This window comes from Micropterus salmoides, unplaced genomic scaffold (assembly GCF_014851395.1).
Source record: "Micropterus salmoides isolate LMB-PRFRI ecotype aquatic unplaced genomic scaffold, ASM1485139v1 Ms_hic_scaffold_11, whole genome shotgun sequence".
Taxonomy (NCBI): Eukaryota; Metazoa; Chordata; class Actinopteri; order Centrarchiformes; family Centrarchidae; genus Micropterus; species Micropterus salmoides.
In genome coordinates this window covers 6,531,644-6,557,203 of record NW_024040152.1, presented here as the reverse complement: position 1 = coordinate 6,557,203, position 25,560 = coordinate 6,531,644, and the positions used below count along the sequence as shown (strand labels likewise).

General features: G+C 38.7%; 1 protein-coding gene across 2 annotated transcripts in view; it reads right to left on the bottom strand.

Annotated features, from left to right (window-relative positions):
- LOC119897054 (thrombospondin type-1 domain-containing protein 7A) overlaps positions 1 to 25,560 on the bottom strand; it is a 147,333-nt gene continuing 121,773 nt past the window's right edge. The window contains exons 22-29 of one of the 2 annotated variants that reach the window (XM_038710594.1): positions 25,198 to 25,343; positions 22,228 to 22,402; positions 15,759 to 15,932; positions 10,885 to 10,977; positions 9,665 to 9,747; positions 8,417 to 8,630; positions 6,351 to 6,438; positions 1 to 1,938 (exon numbers count right to left, since the gene is read on the bottom strand). In XM_038710594.1, coding sequence (XP_038566522.1) covers positions 1,848 to 1,938; positions 6,351 to 6,438; positions 8,417 to 8,630; positions 9,665 to 9,747; positions 10,885 to 10,977; positions 15,759 to 15,932; positions 22,228 to 22,402; positions 25,198 to 25,343 — 1,064 coding nt within the window. In that variant the 3' untranslated portion in view covers positions 1 to 1,847. The remainder of the gene's footprint in view (positions 1,939 to 6,350; positions 6,439 to 8,416; positions 8,631 to 9,664; positions 9,748 to 10,884; positions 10,978 to 15,758; positions 15,933 to 22,227; positions 22,403 to 25,197; positions 25,344 to 25,560) is intronic. The other variant, XM_038710595.1, reaches the window with a different exon arrangement.

Genomic DNA, 25,560 nt, shown 5'->3' with positions numbered 1-25,560 from the left:
TGTGTTTACAACCGGGTCCTTATTTATTGGTCAGTAATTCTTCCCATACATATAAACAGCCTGTACAAAAGGGCTAAGCCTTTCATCTTTTTTCTTTCCTTTTTTTTTTCTCCACAACACACAGCTTGCATCATGATAACAACAATCAGCAATATCACACACCCACTTTGCAATATTCAAACTAAACATTTTCTGTGCGATACAAAATAAATGTACACAAACTTCTGATATTTTTTTTCTCCAAAAAAATAAAAAAAATTGCTGTTATTTACAAATCCCACAACAAAAAAGTAAACATTCTTCACACCAGTTTGCTTTTACGTTGAACTCAGCAGAAGCGTGTTCTCTTATTATTAACATGTTGTATTATATTTGTTTTTACAGATTGTTTTTTTAAACTATATTTCACCTCATGTAGTGTGAGTGAAAAACGATAGAGCACCTATGATACGGATAACTACATGAGAAGTTTTAAAAACTCTGACATATGCTTTGCTATGTGACCTCAAAAGAAAAGAAAATGTAGTCTTCACGGTGTATAATGTATGCTGTAGTCAAGTATTAAAAACTCTATTACAGGACTGTTAGTATTTAGTTAGCGTCAGTAAGGCAGAAATTACATTTGCATGACAAGATGTATTGGTCTTTTTCTTTAATCATTGGAAAATGTCCAATTTTCCACAGCGTACTACTGTAGGTATAAAGAAAAAGTAAAGAACTTGAATTTAATCAGAATTTTTATGATTTAAAAAGAACTTAAAAGCAGGTGGCTTGAAGTCACCTGCTGATATAGTTAAATCTTTAATTGCATCTGGGCAGAAATAAAATGATAACACCAGACGAAATCTACAAACCACAAAAAGTACTTTACTACAACCAAAAAAACAGTTGTGAGAACTAAAATCTATACATATATTTACTTGAGATTCACACCTGTTTTGTAGAATGTGACACATCTAAACATCGTCGTTTTCCTGCGTTATAGCCGTTCCTCTGCTTTATGGTTTTGTCTGTGGAAGAGGCAGTGTTTTATGGCAATAGAAGATAGAAGTCACATGTGCATATCATGCTGCACTAATATAGTGCAATGTAGAGCCTGAAACAAAGAAAGGGTGGAGGCAGGCAGGCAGTAGTTTCCATGAACTGATCGTAGGCTGCTACTCCATCAGCATCGCACAGATCAGTTTATCCCACAAACACAGGCCTGTGTGCCTCTAAATCAAGCAACAAAAAAAAAGAAGAGAAGAAATGCCTCCCTTTTGTTCAAGACTGTAAAAGAGATTTGAGTCAAAACCCAGTTGAGGATTGAGGAAAAAGGAATCCAAACCTTTTTATGGAGATTTTCCTCTCCCTCCTCCTCTTCCCCGCGGTGACTTTTGGCAACGTACAAACCGTCAGAGCATCCTAAGCCTCCAGCTACTCAGCATTTTTAGGGACAAGCAGAAAAGCGCGGGGGAAGAGTCTGAGCTTGTGCTGCCATGTTCAGAGACAGCAGGACAGCCGGGTCTGTATTCTGCACTCGGCTTTTCCGTTATCTGAAATGTGTCTTTTCTTTACAGAAACGTAGACGTGTAGGGGCCAAAAAAAACAAACAAAAAAAAGGCATTGGAGGTCACGAAGGCTCTAGCAAAAGAAAATACTGTTAAAAAACAAAAGGGGGAGTGAATGGAGCTCTACTTGAAATGGTTAAACCCCACCAGTGTCTCTGCTAAGAGGATTGTCTGTAATTTCTCCGCTCTGTAACGTGTCCATTCACGCTGCAAACATCCATGTCCCTCACTGTAACGGCTGTGATGAAGTGGGTCTCTATGACAGGTGAAGTGCTCGGTGAAGCGTTTCCCGGAGGACTACATGTCCGTGTCCCCGTCGTAGGCGAGAGTCAGAGGTTTTAGTCGGTTGTTTTGTTGCCTCTGTCTCTGAGGTCTCTTTGGCTTTTTGCTGTGTGACGAGATTAAAACAGAGTCAGAGTGGCACTTACTACAGTATAAACTTCTACCACACCTAACATGTGGTTACAGCACATGGTACTATATGTGTCAGGTAAACAGTGTTGTACAAAATGCAGGTGGCGATTTCCACATCCCGCGAGACATGTCAGAAAGTAGATTTGGATGATTTGAAATATAATTTTTAAAGTAACTACTTACTGGTTCCCAATAATTTTCTTTTGTTTGTTTTGACATATTTGGCTGCCCAATTAAATTGATTATCTTTCTGAAATATTTTTCCCCGTTCTAGACTGTACTCAGAAATGCTGAGTTGTTAAAAGTGCAGCTTCCTACTAACCCAGGGAGATGATCACCACAAATAAATGACCAACCTTTAAAGGGATAAGGATCTTATTGTCAACAGATCTCATGACCACAACCAACAATGTGTTTGTCTGTTTCTCAGTACAACTGTGTCTGCGGTTCCCATCCACCAGCCCATTCATGCCTACTGAAGACGATGTAATTTCCACTAAACGTTAATTGCTTCTGTATTAATGCATATTGTCTGCTATGTAGCAGAAGGGAGTTACAAAACTCAATTTCACTATGTAATTTGTTATTTTGTGACAAATATCTACCTACCTCAAACGGGAGGAAGTAATGAACACCTATGTAGTGATCTTTATTTACAGAAGCAGGATGGTGTATGTGGTATCAAAATAAGCTACAGTGTTTTACAGCATTGAAGGAACATGTCACTCAGTGCAATGAGGTTATTAACTTATGTGTTTTTAATACTTTTGGGACATAAATTGTTGTCTAGGGCACAGAAGATTTGGATACACGGTAGGAATAGTTAATTGTTGGTTTTGGTCTTTGAGATTGGTTGACAAAAAGAAAAACAGAACATTACCAGCCTTATCCTTTTGAAATACTGTATTTATTTGCATGATCTGAGGTATTTCCTTTTTAAAAACAGCCAGCTGACCTTCAATGTTTTGACCAAACTTGACAGTTTGAGAGCTAGAAACTATTATGCTCTTGTCATAAAACGGCCTTTTCTATATTTAGTGTGGTGAACTACTAAAAAAACTACACACACAGAGTACGGGACTGATATGTCTAGATATGTCTACATCTAAAAGCATTAAAAGGTATTAGTAAGTTCATTTGCATGCAAACTGTGCATATGCCAGACATTTGCTACTATGCCTCCAGGGGGGAAAAAAGAACCGGCATGATTTCTACCTTTGTACTTTTCTACCTAAGACATTCTCAGAAATATAGTATTTTATATCCTCTAGAGAATGGCAATGACAGACAGTTAAGCTAATATTTAGTTTGCTCTCTTTTGTATTACCACATTTTAATTATTCCAATGTTGTTTGTCTTCAGTTTCAGCCGCTTGTCAGTGCAGGACAGTCCAATTAACACTTCTAAACTTGGAAAAACTTTCCCCAAAACTTTCTCCCAAAGCCAGAGTACAGAGATATATGACGTAATGGTCTTTGGAGTATTGAGACTCTTCAAAAAGAATATTCTAGAAAGTTGGTAAAGACAATCAGAAGACCGCCCAGGGGAACAGTTTCAGTGATGAAGAGCTGACAGAATCACTACAGGGTAAACACAAAAGCAAACATCCTGGCTTTCATGTTCACATATACTGACTGGAATACCTGCAACTAACGAATGTTTCCATTACCGATAAATCGCTTTGTCCATCACATTTCAGAAAATAGTTGAAAATGCCTATAAGAACTGAAAGTGACATCCTAAATAGCTTGTTTTGACTGACAAACAGTCCAAAACCAAAAAACTATTCACCTTAGTATCATAAGTCAAAGAAAAGCAGCAAATTCTCACATTTAAGGAGCTAAAACCAGCAAAATATTTTGCAATTTTGCTTCGAAAATTACATTTAAAAAAAAAGTTACTTTTTATTGTTTATTAACTGAACAGAGATGCAAGTACTGGTCCAAAGGCCAATTTTATACACTACATTTGTTCAAAGCCAAATATAGAGTAATAACGTCGATATGTTTAATGTGTTAAAAGGATTATTGAACAGATAATGAGCTCATGACTTGGCAGGAAATGAAATGGGAGTGAAATAATGGTGAGTGTGTTGCCCTACTTCCTCTTTCGGCCACAAGAGGGCAGTGTCACATCATGCTTGTAAGAGACAACAGGGGAGACTTGAGTGACTTGATTTGTGGGTACAGAATGGAGTCCCTGCAGTAATATTCATGTCTCTTTTATCTTTCTTCATCTCTATGAGTCTGCTGTTGTAGTTATGAATACACAATGTGCTTGTAGTAAATTTCCACAGGCTGAAGCTCCTGAGTGGCATTTAAGTGTTACCCTGGGATACTACGCTAATATTCTTCTAACACCTTCTCATTAAAAGGGACCCAATACTGATTTATTGTTTGCTCACATGAGACAGAAATTAATTATATGCCAGTTGGACATTCATCTAAATAGACTGAGAGTAACTTTTATCTTTAAGTTGAGGAAAGAAATAATAAATTAAAATGTACCAATGTGTTTGATGACAATAACCAAAAAGCTGTAGCTAATCATCTAGCCTTCACATATTATTATTTATAATAATAATAATAACAACATTATAAGACTTAAGAACTTAGGATACACTGTCCATTGTCTAAACATATAGATCAGCTATTTCTAGTCACAAAAGCTCAGGTTACAATTTGCCAATATGATACTAAATCAATTTTCTTTTTGATACCTCTCGTTGAGGAATATTATATGACAGTATAATATAAAATGCATTTTCTTTCTCTGTTGAACAAAACATAACAAAATTCATTATGCCTAAGTTACAGGTTTTATCCCTACACAAAACATGCAGTAAGAATTTCAGCCACATTAAATGCAGTCTGAAATTATGATTTTAATGTTTGATCAAAGAATGAAACAATAAGTAAACAAACAATCTGACCGAGCATTCAATGCCAGCAATTGGTACTTTTTAGTTTTTGATTCTCAATTCAACAGATACATTTCATTCATAGTAGTGGAAAGTAAATAAGTGTATTAACTCATGTAATGTAGTTGTACTTGAGTATTTCTATTTTCTGCAACCTTACACTAAAAAAAATGATCAATTTATCAACTACCCAAACAGTATACCATTAAATTGCTCCACCTTGACCAGCTACAACATGAAAATGTTGCTTACTTGTTAAGGCATATTAATGTGATAACAATAAAATAATAAGTTCCTAATAACACACTGTATATTGAGTAGTTTTGCTGTACTGTCAAAACTTTGAATGCAGGTCCTTTGCTTGTAATGAGAGTATTTTTTCTTTGTATATTTCTGGTTTTACTTAAAGGAAGTTCTACATTTTGGGAAACACGCTTTCTTGATTTCTTGCTGAGAGTTAGATGAGAACATTGATTATTACCACTCTCATGTCTAACGATTAGCTTATCATAAAGACTTGTTGTATTTTTGGACTTTGGAAAACATATTTGCCTAAACTATTCCTAAGATCTCGGTACTTCCTCGACCACTGTTACACACCTGTAAATGTACTACAGAAAGTAATTATTATTCCTACCTGGTTTACCTCCTATGATAATTTATCTGCGTGGGCTGACTTCTACAACACTGATTTGCATACTTGTGGGGGTTGTTTTAAGCATAAATCAAAGACTTCTGGTGTGAACACATTAATCAGATATGGGTCACTTTTGAAAATAGGTATAAACAGGAGGTACAAAAATATAGATTCATTCAAAATCAGATTTGGGGGGAAAAAACTAAACTAATGATCAAGTCCTGTGGTATGGTACGTAGCCTCAAAGACCTGTTATCTAAACAGGGGTACAATCAACAGATAAACTCTAAAAGATCTACGACGACTAAAAGGAAGAAAAAGATTCCTGGATGGTTTGTCCTCACCTGCACCAGCACCTTCACTCAGCTAAGTCAGGCAGGAAATGTGACAACCTTTGAGAGAGGTCACAGGGGAAAGGTCAAGGACTGCAGGTACTTATACTGGTGTGTTGGGTGTGGGGTGGGAGGGGGGACAGGTTGAACCCTCCACATCCTCATTAGCTGCTGCTTTGAGCCAGCTCTTGGCAATCTGGACAGGTGTAAATCATCTCATGTGCATTTTGGCCCATCCAGACCGCCGTCCCATTGGCTTGAGACTCTTGGGCTTTAAGAGAGCGATGCACCTTGGCACAGTAGCTGCTGCTCTCACAAGAGGGTGGCATGGAGGAAGCAAAAAGGAAATAAACAAAAAAGGTGATGTGAGGGCAGCCGGACGACAGTGGAGGAGGGGTGCTTTAACTCAAAGCGGGTGGGGGGGGGTAAAAAAATGAGGGTTTGATTTCATGAATGAGGATGATGATAAATAGGGGAAAATAAACTCATCAACTCACCAAGCTAGGTATATCATAGACACTATGAATATGAGGAGCACAAAGGCTCCAGCTGCTACACCATACACCCACATCTTCAGCTTCCCATCTGTGGAGGAGGAGGCTCGTCAGTTTGTCGCTCTGTTTACACTTCAACACGCCACCAGCAGCCATTAAAAGCTGCAACAAGTCATTCTGTGAAAGCTTCAGAAAACGTTTAAGACATTGCTGCAACTGCTACTTCTTTTCTTTTTTGGTAACACTGTATGATAACAGAGCCCACAATTTACAGTGTACTTTCAGTGTATGAGGTACTGATAAAATACTTTTATTTAGGTAAAATACCTACTCCTACTGGTACTTACATGTAGGTACAATTGAAGGAAAAAAAAAAAGACTATAGGGAGTAACAACCGGGCATTTTAGAGAAAAAGAGAAATATTTATTTTTTGAAATATTGGTATCAATGGTGGGACGTACTTTGTACTTTGATTATTTCGATGTTATGTTACTTTATATTTATACTCCACTACAAGTATTTTGACAGTTTTCAGTTACTTTGCATAATCAGATTATTAATTAAAAAATATCAATCTAAATAAATACATTTTTTATGGATTAAGCCACCTGTCAGTACAAAAAGTTGAAATGAGCTCCACCTTTACCAGCTGCAACATTAGTGATGCTACACATGAATAATTATAACCCCACAATAAAAATTGAAATGAGCCACCCTGCATGACGAGTAAGTTTACCTTTGTACTTTTACTTCTAGCAGAGTTTTCTAAGCTGCAAAGTGCAACCACATTTATTTTTATTGTCCAATACTATGAGGAACAGCACATTAAACCGGTTGGCTAAATCACATAAGGTAAGTTATACCATAATAACTTTATAGTTTATAGTTTTTAAGTATAATAGCACAAAGTGTGGTTCAAAAACAAGCAAACATTTGGAAGATAAACGATACAAGGGTTACTGTATGTGATGGTGTGTGAATGTGGAAGTGGCTGCTCCTGACAGACGCTAACTCAATCTGTTCTGCACTCTTCCATCCTAAATGTTTCTGTTGCTGTCATGCACCATCAGTCGCAACGCTCTGTGCAGATGCAGTTCTCAAATGTTAATGTACAGTTCAGATGAGGTTGCAAGGTTCATACAAGTATCAGAGCAGACTGGGACAGACTGAAAACATGTCCGCTGCATCTTTATTTCTAATTGGTCACGTTTTATGTCATGCACAGCTGCAAGTACAAATATGCTAAACCTAATGCTAATTGGACCCTGTGAACACTAAATCTGCCAAACAAAAACTGAAAGAAAAGTACATTCTGCTGTTGTCATGTGAAAACCTCTCAGCTTTAACCTCAAGGATTACATGGTGCTCTGCAGGTTGAACAATTTGGGTAAACGCTGGGCTTTCTAAAACATTTTCCCTTTAGATAAACTTTAAAAAAAACAAAAAAACACAGTGGGCAATAAGGAAGGCTGTTTTTCTTATCCAGTAGTGCAAGTGGAAATGTTTTAAGTTCCTGTCTTAAAACTTTCACATAAATAAACAGCCCTCAACAGGCAATGATTGCAAGTGGGAGCTTTGGAAATGATGTGTGATGATTTACTGACCTTTATCTTGGCAGGATGACTATTTGTCCATAAGTAATTGCACATTTGCCGTAAACATAGGTTATATTAAAAGTCATCGTTGGCTGGATGTATTTTATTTATACTTTTTGTTGTTGTAAAAGATTAATTATCCTGTCAAGTTTACATTTCCCAAAATAAAAACTCACTACATTTGCATCCTTCTGACTTCCTCCACATTTCTGACTTAGACTCAGGACTTTATGTGGTGGTTTTTATAATTATAACTTGACAACTGGAACACAGGAGCTTCTGAAGAGTACATTAAAGTAGGGTTAATTCCCAAAAGACATGACAGTTAAGAGATTAAAGGGTTTCACTTGACGGCAACAAAACACTTTACAACTGGATCTGTGTCTTGTATTTTTTATATTTTAATTTCTGTGAGCACTGTGAAGAGAAGCTGTGGATCTGAACTAATCGCAAAGTGCGCCATGTGGTCTGACCTGGTCCGTAGGGCTGGAGGTACCAGGTCCGCCCAGTGCGTCCGGGCTGGATGGTGGTGGGCAAGGTGGGGTTAATGGCACGACTGGTCTTCACATCTCCTTTCTTATCCCCTGCTGTGGGGATCTCCAGGATCGGGATGGGGGCGCATAGGTCCAGCTGCCCAGTGGGCGACAGCACCTCCGTGAATCCCTCCTCGCACATGCAAATACCAGCCTGCAGGGGGCAGTGCATAATCATGTTTGGTTGGAGCCGCAGGTACAGATGGAAGTGAATAGGGAGGGTTTGGAAGAGGCCCTGGATGTTGTTATGGTAGGGTAGCAGGCCTGTTACTTTGGTTTAACCCCTGTGCGTCCTCAGCAGCCGTGTGTGCTGCCTCATTCACTCAATCTAGATAAAAGCATCAGCCTCCAGAAAAAGCAAAACCATTTCAGAGCATGTTTGTAAGCTATATTCATTACACAGAGAGCTGTTATTTAGCTTACCCACACTGATATAAATGGGGTGGACAAAATATTAGAAACGCCTGTCAGCAGCAAATACTACAGCCTCAAAAGTGACCATGAAGTTGGATCACCTCTCTAAAACTGTTTTATCAAAAACTAAACATTAGAACCCTCATGAAAGTTGGATTTAAAGCAGGCCTGTTGTATTAGACTGCATTAGTTTTAGCTAGATGTACCTAATAAACTGAGTGTAGATTTATCATGCTGGGGATTGAACCAGTGACCTCAGAAGTCCTAAGCCCGCTGCTCATCAGACCATTCTGACCTGCTTATTCTGCAGTTATTAAGCCTGTTGACTCTACCAACCCATACATCTGATAACCAGTTTTTATTGCTTGGTCCAAATTGTTTTTTTGTTTAAATATACAAGCTATAAAAATGGATAAGCTCTGAGATTTACCAGCTGCTATATCTGGTGGTTATAAACTTATTTTCCTGATTTTGATGCAGCACAGTTGAGTGACATTACAGAAAAATGGGTTTTACATCTTCATGTTGACATCATTTAATTCCCTGTTGCATTCAAATTCAATTCTGGCAGCAGTATGTCACAGGTAGTAGAGAGACTTTCATTCACCCAGAGCACCTGGGCTTTCAGGTTTTACGTCTTTTTATTGTTTTTATTCAGTTTACCCTGTTTTTATTGTGCATCTTTGTCTGTAAACCAAATTTTTCTCTATAAGATTTTCGTTTCATTCTTTTGATTTACAGTTGGAATTGGTTATATAAGAAAGAGCTGTTCACCTCACTGCAGAAAGACTTTGGCATGAGACAGGGCGAGTCACAGGAACTGTTGTCCACTGGGGGGTTCATAGGAGGACAACCTCCTGTGGGTGGAAAGAAAACAGAATCAAACAGGATGTTTTTAAAGGAATACAATGAACATCATGGGTGTCCTGGTAGATGCACTGCTCCCTGTTGCTGAGTACTAGTGTTACTACCTCAACTAAGAAACATTTTCATATTTAAAAAGTTATTCTCATTTTCATAAAAAACATTTCACTGATTTTTTTTTTTCTATAAGTCAATATAACTGATGTGGCCAGTTTTCTTTTGAAACTATTTTAGGTGAGCAACCACGTCTTCATGTGATATGCATGGATGAATATCTGTACCGACTGCCATCGTCCACCCCCTTCACTCGTTACAGAAATAAGTCCCTAGATTTTTACAACGGTGTGTTATATTTGTTACATATTTTGTATAAATTATATCCTTCTATGTAAAACTGCCACTCAATGACTTACTGTTGCGCTTTAGAGCTGCTGCCACCTCTCAGTTTCTCAGTTTCAAAATGAATTCAGCTACACTACTTACCCTTCAAATAATGTGTGGGCAGTATTTCCCAAACATTTTAACCCTGTAAAATACTTGCAACTTCACGTCACTAGTTGTATAACTACAGAACGTATCCAAAAGAGATATTGTTTTTGTTGAAACTATTAGTGTAATAATTGGTTATTTGGTAAACATGAAATTAATCTGAAACCATTTTCAGTAATTTTTAAGACAAAATGCCAAAAAACCGTGTGGTCTCAAGTGTGAATATTTATATATCGTCATCTCAAACGCAATATTTTTGTATTGTTGCTCAGACAAAAGAAGCAATTTGAATATGTGAATGTGCGCTTTAGAAAGTTTTGATGATGAGCATGTTTCACTATTTATGGATCAAACCAATTTATTGAGAAATAATCAACAGATTCATTCAATACTGAAAATAATCATTACTGATACCCAAAAAAGTAAAATCACCCAGTAATTTACAAGAAAAAAAAAAAGACAAACATCAGGGTAAAGTCTATTTGAAACTGGCAGAAATGCGTTTTGACCCTTGTTGGGGTCCCAAACTCAGGTTGCTAACCACTGATGGAAAATGTGTGTGGGGGGTTTATGTTCTCATCATATGAGCTGATCTGGGGCAAAGTCTACCAAAATGTAATGTACACCCAAGAGTTTCTTACCGGTGACATTGAGTCCATCAGAGCGCTGACACCAGATTAAAGGGCGGGTGGAGTTTAAGCTGCTGAACCACTTGTACTCGTAACATTCGCCCCCTGAGAGCAAAATAAAAAACAATCACCATCTATAAAGACTGTACAGTGGGAGTCTGCAGCAAAGAGCATTAATCATAAGAGCGACGGACTAATAAAGCAGCTGCTAAGTTATAGTTGTATAATAGGCTGCTGTCATATAATATCGCTATCAGTGTGTCTTCATAGAGGGGTCCAGTTCAATGTTTTAATCTTCAGTAAGAGCTTTTGCTTAATGACTTTCTATCAATGCTATTATGACTTTATCAATATCTCCATCAGTGCAGTAAATTACCATATTTCCCAACAGAGTCCTGTGTGACCAATCATCAGTCCAGACCATTCGGCTTGCGTAAATGAACAATTTAACCTTGAACAAAGGAAAGATCTATTCTCTACAGGTCTGGGTACAGTATCACTGCTCCAGTTGATGGCACAGCTCTATCTGCAGCTTTCAAGGGACGATTTGTCTGCGGCTGAGACAACTTTACCCTTTATGTTCTTCACTTTTCTCATTTCTTCCCTTTTTTTTCTTGGTGTGTTACAGTTAAGGCCATTTTTCAAATGTGTCAAGTTATCAGTGAATCGCTCACTTCAGCCAGCACTTCCCACCATCTTTTACGAGCAGACTGGAGTTTTACTACTTTAGAAACATTTCTCAGAGGAGGATCTGCTCTGGAAGCAGAAATAATGTCAGTAGTTGTTGTATGAGCCAAAATACTGGGAACCATATTCATCCATAGCGTTATCCTGATGAAGTAATTTATTCTCTTTCAGTGTGGAAGACCGAATGCAGGAAACCTCCCAGGCCAGGCAGTTCCCAGTAATCAGGCAAACAGAAACAAGCCTTGAATCTCACAGGTGCTACAAGTTAGTTTAGATCTGAACTAATCTTTTAAACACCAAAGTCACACAAATAACCTGGCAGCGGTAACATTAAAATTACTGTTTTTGTCAATGGAGTTTGGTGGCTTTGAAGAGAGCAATATAAAGGCTATTTCTGGTTAAACACAGGATCTTACTCTTTAAACAACAATTCAAATGCATTCAGTTCTGTTGTTACTGCCTGTGTCCTGAGCCCTTTTGGGTGGACAGAGAAAGATTGTAGACAGGGGCTGTTGTTGAGGGCACCTGTGAGGTTAAAGGCGTATTTCTGTTTGCCTGTTAAACGGGAACTGCTTGGCCTGGGAGGTTTCTTGCATTTGGTCTTCCACTATGAAAGAGAATAAAAAGAGAATACATTTCTTAATTAGGAGTACCGGACATGGTTTTCCAGTATTTTGGCTCGTATATGCATTTACCAGTCTGTTTATAATCTGTTCATTGCTCAAAATTGCTGACACTGGACACATTCTTGCTGACTCACGCAGTGTCACAGTGTCACACTTCACACCGAAAACACAAGATGGCGCCAATGTGGTAATGACGTCAGATTTCATTCCATATATTCAGATGGATAAAACCCTTAGTTTTTAACCGTGTGAAGTGCGACACACTCACCGACCCCGCTACTTCATTATTCAATTTTACACGTAACAATGCGATTAATCGCGATTAATCACAAGAAAATCATGCGATTAATCGCAATTAAAAATTTTAATCGTTGCCCAGGGATGGGTACTGAAACCCGGTATTAAACAAGCCACAAGGATAAAGATTATAGCGTTCATTAACAAACTGCAGTCTCTGCCCTGCCCTCTGTGTCGACACACACACACACACACACACAGTAGCCAGCAGAGCAGAGTGGCTGTGGTGGAGACAGTGAAGTGAAGATAACTCCAAGGTTACTCGAGTCGAGGACAAGAACACTCATGACTGTAGGTGTAATAAAATAGAAAGATATCCCTTATATCGTGCAGGCCTAATATATAGCTAATAGCCTTATGTTTCATTTCATTGAACTGATTAGTAGAATAAATGGCATCATGTAATAGGCTAACTTTACATGGTGTGTAACTAGAGATAATGTTCAATCATTAACAACATCTAAGGCATCTCCACAAAAATAATTTTTCACTATTAACTATTTAATACCTCCGTCCCTAGCCTCCCTTTCTCCGTCAGCGCTCTCCCTCTTCCCCTTCCTCCACTCTCTCTTCCTCCTCCTCCTTCACTGGTCTTGGCTGGGCCACTCCTCCCCCCTGTGCTTTGAGTGATGCTGTGAAACCAGGTCAGGCTAGGGAAGACTGCTGTGGGGCTGTGTACAGTAGCCAGAGAGGGAGGAGAGGAAGAGTGGGAGGCCAGAGAGGCTTCTCTACAGACTGAGCCGATGGCTACTGCATATGTTGAGCTTTGGTAGTGGTGATTTAAAAGCCTGCACTTCACCTAATGGGTGATAAACACGCCTGGGGAGCTGCAGATATCACAACAGTAAATAAGTGTTGGGGTTTCCACCGTTTGGAGATCTGACTCAAGAAAACCCATCTGGGAGAGCGCCAATTGACCGAGTGTACAGGCAGAAAAACAAAGGGATAATAGTACTTAGTATTTTAGTATTTTTCACACTTGTTGATTCAACCCCCTGTTATAATATATACACAGCCCAATCCCTTCTCCACAAACTCAAGATCTCCTCTCCATGGGGTTCCAATTTCCTTTGACGGTCCAACATTCAAGTTCTGATGGATAGCAGTTAAAATATCCTGCAGTTATGACCCTGAATGTTGGTGTGCTTCTGTGTTAGCCCTTTGATGCACTGACAAGCTCTCAATCGTGTTTCCCTTCCCTTTTTTCTTTCACACATAGTTCTATAATCCTTTTATGACTTGCATCTGTTTATTCCAGAGGTGTGGGCTCAAGTCACATGACTTGGATTCGAGACAGACTCAAGTCATAAAAATGATGACTTTAGAGTCGACTTGGCAAAATCAAAGACTTGCAATTCGACTATGAATTTAACACCAATGACGACTTCACTTGGCCTTTTGACTCGAGCTGAATTGACACTCCCCATGCCCAAATATAAATTATGCTATAAAAAAAACTGTGCAGCGCATCAACATAGCACTGTGCTATTAATTAAAATTTTATCTCAATTACAACTTTGGCTCCCACCCAGGGTGCGAACTACGGGGGCCATGGGGAGCTTAGCTCCCCTTAATAAGACATGAACTCTCTAAAATATTGACAGTATGCTTTTTTGCCATTAATTTCTACACCCGTCTGGCTTCCTCCAGCCAGAGAGAACAATGACTGACCGACCGAAATGCGCCCGGCCGCTCAGTGATCTCCTGTCCCTGCTCCTGTACGCTCAGTGCCCCAGTCACTCTCCGGTGCCTACAATGGGTAGTATAGTACAACCGGCGCGTTGTGAGCAGTTTGTGATCGTTTCCTCTGTCTGGATGAACATTTTACGTATAATCCATGCACAACAGCAGAGGGTTCTCTGCGGCGCAACACAACTTTTTAAATTCCTCCTCCACACGGAGAAAAGAAAGGTCAGGTAGAAACAGTGTAGAGAAACTGCCGCAACTGTTGCATGAAGTCTAACTGTGGCAAAATGGCTACATATAGTAATAATAATAATAATAATAATAATAACAATAACATCAACAATAATAATAATGACAAACAATGCCTGATATTTTCACATTCAGCCACAGCTATGGTATAGTTCACACACTGCTTCCACTAATTATAAAAACAAGTTAACTGAGATAAACGATAATAGCGCCGGGTGCCGTTTTTACAATGACACTCTTAATTTTTTATAAATCCAGCACATCCCTTTCCTTTACAGCTGAGGCTCTTGTTCCTCCCTAAAAAACAAAACTCCCTCTCAGCAGCTGTGATGTTTAATTCAGCTCGCGCCAACATCATTTTGTGTTTTAACTATAACTTCCTATTCAACATTAATAGCTTAAGCCTATGGCATTTTACACTATAGGATAAAGGATAAGTGGGTATAGTTAATGGATGAATGGATATTATTTATTCTAAAGCAGGTGTGTTCAGTGTTGCTTAACCTGATCGGTGCTTGTAAAATATCCACTGTGGCTGCGTCTTCTAACGTCATAGCGATTTATAGTTTTCTCACCACTGGTTTAAGTCATATAGTACTATTATTATAGTAGTAAAAAGAAAGTAGGCCTGTTACATTTCAAAAATTCAGTAGATTAATGTTTCCTAAGTCAGTGAGTAATCCTGTTAAATATGATCTCGACATTGACCAAAATAATTAGCAGCCCTACATGAACATTTAATTTAATTCATGAAATTATAGAACATTTGTTGTGTGAAACCGCGCTTCTGCCTTCTTTCTGTACAGGCTAATGCTTCATTCAATAAATTATTTTATTTTAATTTGAAATTGTTTTAAATTTGGTGAAGAGCTCATTATGACTTGTTTAGGACAAGAAACTCAAAGTTTAGGACTTGGACTTGATTTGGGACGTGTTGGTCTTGACTTGAGACCTGACTCGGACTTGCCCGTCATGATCAGTCTGGACTTGGGACTTGAGACTTACTTGTGACTTGTAAAATGATGACTTGGTCCCACCTCTGGTTTATTCCATGTTTAAATCTATTTATGTCAATGTTGTTTATGTCTTTGTCTAGCACCTAATCCCCATAACAAAAATGTGTAAAACACTACTTGGCTATAAAGCTCTTTATGTTTCAGTTTCTGCGTTCCACTCAAGCAGAGACTGACATCAGGGTAAAGTAAATGGATAAATGAATCAAAGTTCAGGCCTGCTGCTTTGCTGCTAGCTAATTTGCATGAACTGACAAAGGGAGTTTGCTTTGTTTGTGTCAAACCTTCTGGCTGTGAGACCGTCGAAGGTGGCACTTATTAGTCTCACCTGTGCAGGGCTGGGACTCCCAAGACTGGTCAGGACAGAGCTGCAGGTTTTCAGGCTCCTGGGCCAACACAGCTCGTGAGCGAACCTGTACCGAACCAAAGTCCACACCGGCCCCCTTGACACAGATGCTCACACATGGGCTCCAGTCTGACCACTCCATCAGGTAGCATTCACCTGCAGGGGCGAAGAGACAAGATACATCATTTGGACTATAAAGTTTCAACTTTTAAACTGGATGTGGTTATTATGAAAGCAATTCATTGTTTCAGACACTTTAGAAGGAAAAATAAGTTCCAGAAGGGGATTTTTCTTGCTTTTCTCTGTTTTCATTGTAAACTGAATATCTTTGGGTTTTGGACAGTTGGTTGGACAAAACAGATATTTGAAGATGTCCAGGAAGTTGTGATGGGCATTTTTTTACTATTACTTACAATAATAATTGTATAGACTAATCATAAACGAACTGTTACCTCCCTATTTAACAGCGCTCCCAATATGGAGAAGTTAAGTTACTGTACTCGCATTTAGTTTTTAATAAACCATTTTATAGCTGTGACAAACAACAAAAAAATAATTATATTCAGATCAATAACATCATTATATATATATATATATATATAAAAAAAGAAAAAACCTGCAGCCTAAACTGATGAGAATTTATGAGCCGTATCACAAATCTTTTAATTTCCTGTTAGCCAGGGTGCAGCCTCAGATCCTCAGACAGAGTTTAGGCAGAGTTTAAGACTAAAAGGTGACCATCATTTTGCCTGTGCTTTTGAAAGACCTGCCTAAGGAGCTATGGCTGACAAAATCAGTATTATCTCTATTAATTTACATCTCATTCTGAACCTTGTTGTTTTTGGTAATTTTCATGCCTTTAATTTGAAGAATAATTTAAGCAAAAATATCTGCATTGCAGTCTTAGTGTGGGTGTCCTGATGGAAATCAGATCTTTAACTTTGGCAGAACTAAGGCAATGTTTTACCTATTTATCCATGGATGATAAGAGTTTACTCTGGGTGAGAAGTTAAGGAATACGGCAGAAATACAGAATATGTATTTACATATCCTATCTTGATGGTTGAGATGCTTTGAAGACTTTCGGGAGGAGGAAGGTGTAGGTTTGAGTTGCAGGGCGAGTTGGTTTTGATCACAGCTGATAACTGCAGCTCATCAAGCAGCAGGGGAAATAGACATAGGTCAAGGGTGGCAGTGCATGAAAGTGTGTGTGTGTGTGTGTGTGTGTGTGTGTGCATTAGTGCGTGTGCATGTGATGCAACCTGCCAGAATTCCCAAGCTGTTCTCGGTCCTCCATAAACAGCCCTTGAATTTTTCCTCCCAAATCATATTACAGTTCCTCCCTGCACAGAAAACAGTCTGAGCTTTTGATTGCCGTTTGATACTTCACTACTCCTGCAGTTTGGCAAAAGGCGGTTGGACTGACTTGTTATCTAGGGCAATGTTTCTCACTGTTTTCCATCTCAGGGACCAGCAGACATCTGATGAGGATTTTTTTCCTCCTCCAAAATGATAAATTTGCCAGTGGAAACGCATGCCACACTCTTAAAAAATAAAATGAATTCAAACTGTGGTACTTTTAAACGAGTCATGGGTTGAAAAAATGTTTTTCTCCTCTATATTTAATAGAGACTGGATGATAAATGATCAATTGTGAATCAAAATAGGCACATAGCACTTGATGATGAACTCCACTTCTGTGTTTAGTCTTTTGGCAGAAGCAAGTAGCAATAATTCCCCCTTGAGGGACCGTTGACACTGAAAATAACTGATTTATATTAAGGCTGCACTGTGTGAAAATACACCCCTCTTATCAGGCTGCATCATAAATTGGGGGTTCAGTTTCCGATCTTTTGTTATTGAAATGTTGTAAATGTGCTCTACTTACCCGATATAATAAAATATTGATGATCACTTCTCTATGTGGAGCACAATATGAGGGGTGGGGGGGTAAATCCTGGAGCTACAGACCTGACGGACAGAGTCCAGCAGCTGTTTGGGCAGAGCTCACCTGTCTGTCTGCTCTACTCCACAAAGCTACATCAAACCCAGCAGCTGACAACCTTCCGTCACAAAACCTGACAACAACTCATCAGACCTAACCTTTGAAGCGATAATCCCATCTGTGAGACTCTCGCTCGCTCTCTTTTTCCAGTGGGGCTTGGAGGTTGACATCCTTGATGCTAAGCTGACATAGTGCTGTTTTTGTGCACTGCAGTGCTGAGACATCACCTGTTAATCAGTTGTCAATAGGCTACTTTTTTTTTTTTTTTTACTTTTGCCTTATAATTTGTGCTGATGAAGTCTTATGCATACAGTTCCAGCTGCCCACTTCAATACCCACTTCTTTTACTTATTCCAAATAAAATGCTTTACTGCTGCTGAAGAGGATTTGTCGCCATTAACACCTGCAATACCCAAAACTGTCTTTAGAAAAAACTACTTGCAAGACTATTTCATAAGCCCCCTCCTCACATGTTTGGAATGTATTGTCCGGCCTTTCCTCAGTCTTTTATTGTGAGAAGTTTCATTTTCTAGCAAGGCTGCAAAATCTGAGCATAAAAATGATGTTATATGTCATTTGGTTAGCAAAGTAACTAACCCGTCTGGTAGTTTGAGTCTAATGTAACTTCTACTTCAAAAGGTGGAGTATGCAACTCTGGATAAATCCAATACAACGATAAATTCCATGATATAGAAGCAAGTAATGTAAGTAGCTTTTCCTAGGTTGTGCACAAAGTGTGCAAAGCTAACATGCAGAGAGGACGAGACTGTCTAGAGCCAGCACAACAGTCGTACTGATGGAATTAGTGCTATGGAAATGTATGTCATCTTAAACATAGCATCAACAGATTGGATGAGGGGAGATGTCTTACTAAAATATGATAAATAAAAGATACTTAGAACAGGAAAAGTTAGAGAATTAAAGACTGATGATCTCTATGGTTGACCTAAATAAAGACTTCACAGTAAATAGAATCTCTGTCATGTTAAATACACATGTAAATATTTTGCACATTCCTGCACACACTGTAATTTAAATAACAGCCATATTGTACATATTCTTTATTTTATGTATTTTATATATTATTGTCAATTTTATCTTTATGTTTCTTGACCTGCAGTACTTGCTTTATCTTTTTAATATTTTCTACCGACCATGTATATTTTTATATTCTAAAACACCAAAGCAAATTCCTTGTACTGTATGTGTAAACCTTCTTGGCAATAAAGCGGTGTCACAGAGCAACAAACAAGTATTCATATGAAAACGTTACAGATTGTGACTTTAAAACCAGGAAGCTGTCATCAAAGCGGCGAGCTCAGTGGTCTACTGAGTGTGAAGAGTGATGTTTCTGAATGTGGGGCTGGTGACAGCAAAGCGGTGAGGTATAGAGGGAGCTGACACTTGGCAGTAAAACTTAAGGGAAGGGCTGATACACTTCTGATTTTAAGATGTTTAATATTACGGCAATAAACCAAACAAGGACTTACAGTAATTAAATGAAACTATTCATCAATGAACTGTATAATATTTCACAGGTTGTGCTTCACATGGTCGTATATCATGTAAATCACAACAGATGTCCAGCTCAGCATAAAGACTGTGGCCGAGACCTAATCACTCACCGAAATAAAAAAAGCCATCCTGTGCAGGTCGACTGTGTGCTAACACTGCCAGGTTTGAGGGTCTATTACCTGCTGGGGCTACCCGTGCTGAAAATGTGGGCACACATGGCACACTAACAAGCATCAACCAAATGGCACATGGCATCAGTCTTGTTTTTGTTTTTTTGTTCTACACCTTACCTGAGTCTGTACATCAGCTATGCATGTGAAGTTTAGATGATGAAGTGGAAGTACATAAGGCGATCCTTGATATCTAAAGTGTTTAGAGGGGATCTTTTTAAATCACCTTTAAAAAAAAAAATCAACAACCACAAAATTCTATGGAATAGACTAAACTGTGTGCTTTTTACTTGTTGCAACAGAAGCTGCGACTGTTAGCATGTCCAGCTAACTAGGATTGCATCAACTGTATAATATTTACCCACTGTGTGGAAGCTGGTCCTGGACCTATCATACTGTAATACTAGGGCTTACTAGTTCAGTACTGCAATAGTTGTTTCCTAGAATATGCAGTGTTTTTAGCCTCAGTCTGTTCTCAAAGCTAGCTACGGTTGATGAAATCAGCTAATTACAGCTGTCATTTCTTCTGCACCAACAGTCAATTTCTTACTAATTTGTTTTAAAAATTTGCCTATATTCTTTAATTTAGTTGTTTTTAATGATGGCTGAAGCTGTATTTCATATTTAATGCCTTTTGTGCAGCATGAAAATCACTTTCAACTGTCTTTGTGGATGAAATGTGCCATATTAACTGCCTTACACGACAACACCCCTTCAGTCTGTTCTCCTCTTAATCAGCATCACCATTCATATGTGAGGCAAATAAATGCATAAAATGTACACATTCTTTTATTTAAAGTGCAGCAGATTGTTATTCAGTGTGGTTGTAGCTCCGCTTGCCATCTTATCTTTTTCATAAGGCCATAGGTTTTTTGTTATCTCACCCACGCAGATTATTGATTGCACCAATTTTTCTGTGTTATTTTATCTCTGTCTGTATGTGTGTGTTTTAATCATTTTGCTTCTATGTTTGTTACTGCATAAATGGAATAAATTGAATTGAAGGGGTCACAGCTTTCATTTGGATTTGACTCAGTATATTTCACCGAAAGAGCGCGTAGTCTAAATAGTTTTTGCCTTTCACATAAACCAGAAGATAGTTCCTGACAGCGGTGCCTCTGGCTTGGCAAAGCGCTTCAACAAAAACAACTAACAGCAATGGCGGGTGGGAGGCCTGTGAGGGATCGCCTTTTGACCACTGCACTCGTGTTTCACACACTTCATGTGAGACTTCTTATTGTGAGGTGAAAAAATGTTACTGTCAACTTATATCTTAGCTCCTTTAAGGTAAGAACTGGGAATAGCATCAAGTAAGCTGGGGAAAAAATGGGGAAAACTGAAAGTAAATATGAGACCCAAATCTGCATGTAGAGTATAATGGAGACTTACTACCTTAATGGAGGAAAGTTTGACTTGCTACAGGCAATGAAATAGAGTACCAGTAAATTTAACTTGCATAAAAAGCACACTTATACAAAATGTCTTCCATAATGTAGTCCATTTATTCTGCCTCCAGGTAAGCCTACCTCTGATTTTAGAGGTCATGAATAGACACTGAGTGCTATTGGTTAGAGATAATAAAATCTACCCTGTAACAAAAGTATTTTAGTGGCTGCTTTGTGATATAAATCAAACTGCTGACAAGTGCGACTGTGTTATGCATTGCAGAGTGACTTCTATGTTCTGCTGGTTAAACCTGAGAGCTGCCTTGCAATGCTAAATAGAGCTGCAGTGGATTACCTCACTTAGGCCTTTGTTTAGACCTCCAAACTACCACCTTAATAGTTAAGATTTGACTTATTTTGACTTAAAAATTTGTATGACGCTAACGATTATTTTCATAGTAGATTGATCTGTTGATTAGTTGTTTTGTCTACAAAATGTCAATCAGTGTTTCCCAAAGCCCAAGATGATGTCATCAAATGCCTTGTTTTGTCCACAACCCAAAGATGTAGGAGTAAATAAACCAGATAATATTCACATTTAAGAGGCTGAAATCAGAGAATTCTGCCTTTTTTTAATTACTCAAAACTGATTAATCAATTATCAAAATAGTAAGATTAATTTAGAAGTTTGCAACTAATCAATATATTGTTGCAGCTCTATCATTGATACATATAGGAAAACTGAAGCGTGTTTAAACCAAATTTTAGATAATGCCTGCATTTGCAGCTAATGCTACTTCTGACAGGTTCCCTAACTCTCTGCAGTCACTGAAGCCAGGCGCTGTTTTATTTACAGGCACATGTGCCCCTACATCGTACTTGAAGAAATCAGAAGGATCAGAACTCAGGTAAACAATAATCAATCAGCAGCATATCAGTGAGAAATTCCCTCTCCTTATGGACTGGCTAGAAAGATCACTGCCATTGTTTACTATTGTTTGTCAGGCATAGACATACTTTTAGGACATTTCTGATTTAGTTTTTGAAATCAAGATTGCGTAAATAACTTCATTTCACACTTTTATTATTAAAGAAAAAGGTGCAAAACTAATCTAATTGTGTCAGCTTCCAATCACTGAATCATTACAGATTTCTCAGGATCATTTCTGTATCGTGGACTGTGGTCTCTAGATACAAATTGCCTCACTGGAGAGGGAGACATACGCACACATACTGTAGACACATTTGCCAAACCTATGACAATGACAACCAGGTAATACTGCTTCTACTATATCCTGTGTTTGGACCTGACTTTGCAAGGTTGCTCATTAAGCACAGGAAGCTCAAAATGACCATATTTTCAACAGCGTTATTACCTGGGCAGGGAAGGGTACAAGCCTCTTTGAGCCTGATCTGCTTGTCTCCATCGACGGCCAGCTCCAGGCTGGCGCAAAGCTCCTCATCCACCAAGCTGCCTTCGCCTTCGCTGGAGCCGTCCGACACGAAGCAGGACAGGTTTCTGTAGCGAATGCCGTGTCCACACACCACACTCTGACAGGACAGGAACACCACAAGAGAAGGAGGAGGATGAGTGAGAGAGGGAATAAACATGAACCTACAGCCACTTGGTGAGAGTTAAACAATGGTAAATAGCTATGGCTGGAAAATGTGTCCATCAGCCATTTTAATTGACAACTCTAAGTCAAACTAAGGTTGCAAAACTGAGGCTGTTCAAGTGGCTGTTGTGACCATGAATATAAAGATTACTTTTATGTACAAATTACAATAAACACAGTGGATGTTGTTGCGTATAGTCATGTTATTATTGTGTGCTGCCTTTTACAAAGTGCATATAAACATCAACTCTATAAGCTGCAATCTGCAACATGCATGTCCGCACCAACATTCAATGAAGTTAATGAAGGTAAAAGCCATTATTCCTTACTGATTTCCATTATTAAATTAATACAACAATCACTGTGGCTGAGATGTAGATAAAAAGAGAGTGTTGTTGATATCCTGTAAATTTTTCATTAATTAACTGATGGACAGTAAGCGTTCTGAACAGACAGGAGTTAAAATCTGCACAGATGCACATTATTTATCTCCAGACACTCTTCATGGCACACTTTCATTAAAGAGGTGGGATTATGGTTTTTGGCTTTTTCCCCTCTCCTTTATTGAGTTATATCTCTTTTTTGTGCATGTAATAGGTTTACAAAGTGAAAAAGCCCAAAGTCCAGCCCAAAGGGAGTTCCCATCTCCCACAGAAAACACTGCTCTGAAAAGCTTGAAAACAGCTCGTTTGTAGTCCAGCCTTTACTTCCCTTTCTTGTGATGTCACAAGTAAATACGTGTCATAATGCTCGCCGAGCGACTACTCCGACACGCCCTCAAAAACACCGGTGGAAAAACACTGTGCTGCAGTACAAACCTCTCCTCTCCCTTCCAAACACTAGCTACCCTCCAGACAGTCAGTGGACATAAAGTTGTTACTGTGATGTAGAGACAGAGCTCAGTTAAAACTTTATGGATGAAAAATACTTTTGTTACAGATTAATAACTCAGCACTCTGAAATTCTTGCTCCAGTCCATGTTGCTAAGCTGGTCGGCAACATGTAGCCTACAGCTGAATCGAAGCTGTTTACCGTCTTTTCGCTGACCTGCCCTTCTCTGCTTCTGATTGGCTAGTTGGAACTGCGCATGTGCAACTCCCAACAAAGATCATTTAGAGACAAGATGTATCACTCCATAGCTAAAACGAAGCCTTCAACACAGGGTGAAAAGAGGAGCTGCAGCAATGTGCAGTATGACAAAAATATGATGTTTTTTGAAAATTAAACCATGTAAACCTGTTTTGGAACATTCCCTAAATAAGATTTTGAACCTGAAAATGAGCTTAATACCACCTCTTTAACTTCAACAAACACTGGGATTCTGACATCTCATTGGTGACCATAAATCATAGCTGAAGATACCTCAAAAGTTTGTGTTCTAATCATTACAATAGGCCATTTTGTCAGTGTACTAACTTAATTAAGTCATGTTCACACTATTTTAAATTTTAAACGTAAATTAAGTCTAATATTTCTTACTGTTAGTTACTTTGTTCATTATTATTTATTTATATATATTATTATTATTGGCAGAGTCTGCCATACCTTCACACACACATGGGATTCACAGGAAAACAGGTTTGTAATTTTATCTCACTGATTTTATCGTCAGTGTTAACTGTTCAGTGCGGCAGCTTCACATTAAAAGTATTCAACTGGTGAAACACATGGTAGCTTTTACTGTGAAGAAGTCACAGGAATATATTTGGAATATATCGTCAACAAAACAAGACAATGTTTCGGATTGGTTAGAATTATTGAAAGGAAGTAATGGAACCAGAAGGAGCAGCCACAGTGAGCTGCAGGCTATAGGATGCACACCTCCAACTCATCAGGAAGGTAACCAACATAACTGTAACCAACGGCTGGTGTATGTGGGAAAACTATTTGCACCATGTGCAGCATAAAATCAGATCGCAGTTGCAATTATTATTGACTGACTGCTACTGTAAACAGATACACTAGTTGCATTTTTGTTGTAGTTCTGACAAAGTAGTTGGTCAACAAGTGTTTTCTGTTACCACAGTAACCATGGGTGTCTCCAAATCAACCAAGACCAAAATCTTAATGAGTACAACTTTAAAGACCTGCAGACATCCTGTGTTCCAGAGTTATTTCTAGTAGTGATACAAAAAAGTGCATCATGGACAACGGCTGCATTTGTTGTCTCTTTTTTTCTGTTTCTCTCCGTCATACGTTCAAGGAAGGCTAAGATTGTTGGATAGAGTTAACTGAGTGGAAGAAATGACGTAAATGAATGATAAGGGGTGACATGTCTCCCTGTCGTCCCATAAAACTACACGATGCTTGCAAAATTTTGTTTTATGTCATAAAGTCATGCAGTGGACTACTTTAATAATCTGACCTCACGACACACAATGCAAAATGTAAAGAGTACATGCTGCCAAATTTCTTGGCAACGGCATTGGTTTATAGTAATGTATCAGCATTAAAAGTTCATTAGATTGATTTTACTGCCTATCTCACAAAGTAACTGTATGAGTAGGTATTTGATGTGGTTGTTCATCAATACAAAAGACTCCATTATTTTTATGCCAGAGATTTCTGTCCTCCAAAATCTACTTTCTGCCTCAAACTCTTTTGTGTATTGATCTCAGCTGAGCCAGGGGCCTGTCAAAAGCTGCATTTCTTGTAGCTGACAGAGGTCAATATGATCATTAATAAGTAATGGACCGAATTATGGGATAATGTTACTATTTATTGACCTACCTCCACCCGACACTCGGACCAGGGGCTGTACTGCCAGCGGTAGCAGGGTCGGACAGGGCAGGGCTTCCACTGCTCCATCTGAGAAGGGCAGGGCCGGCCGTCGCCCTGAGAGGCCTGAACCACCGACCGCTGCCGCCACATCTTACCTGGAAGACAACACACGGGAAGAGACATCATCAGCGTATTATTAATTTTCCCTTTGATACTTCCGTTTAAAGGTTTGTGTTCTTGTCATTCTTTATGCCCACATTTAATATTTTCATGGTTGCACTGCCTAGATGTTTGTAAATAACATCCAATAAAATAATTATCAGCTATAACAAAAACAACAACGACGACAACAACAGGGTCCTCTCTGACTAA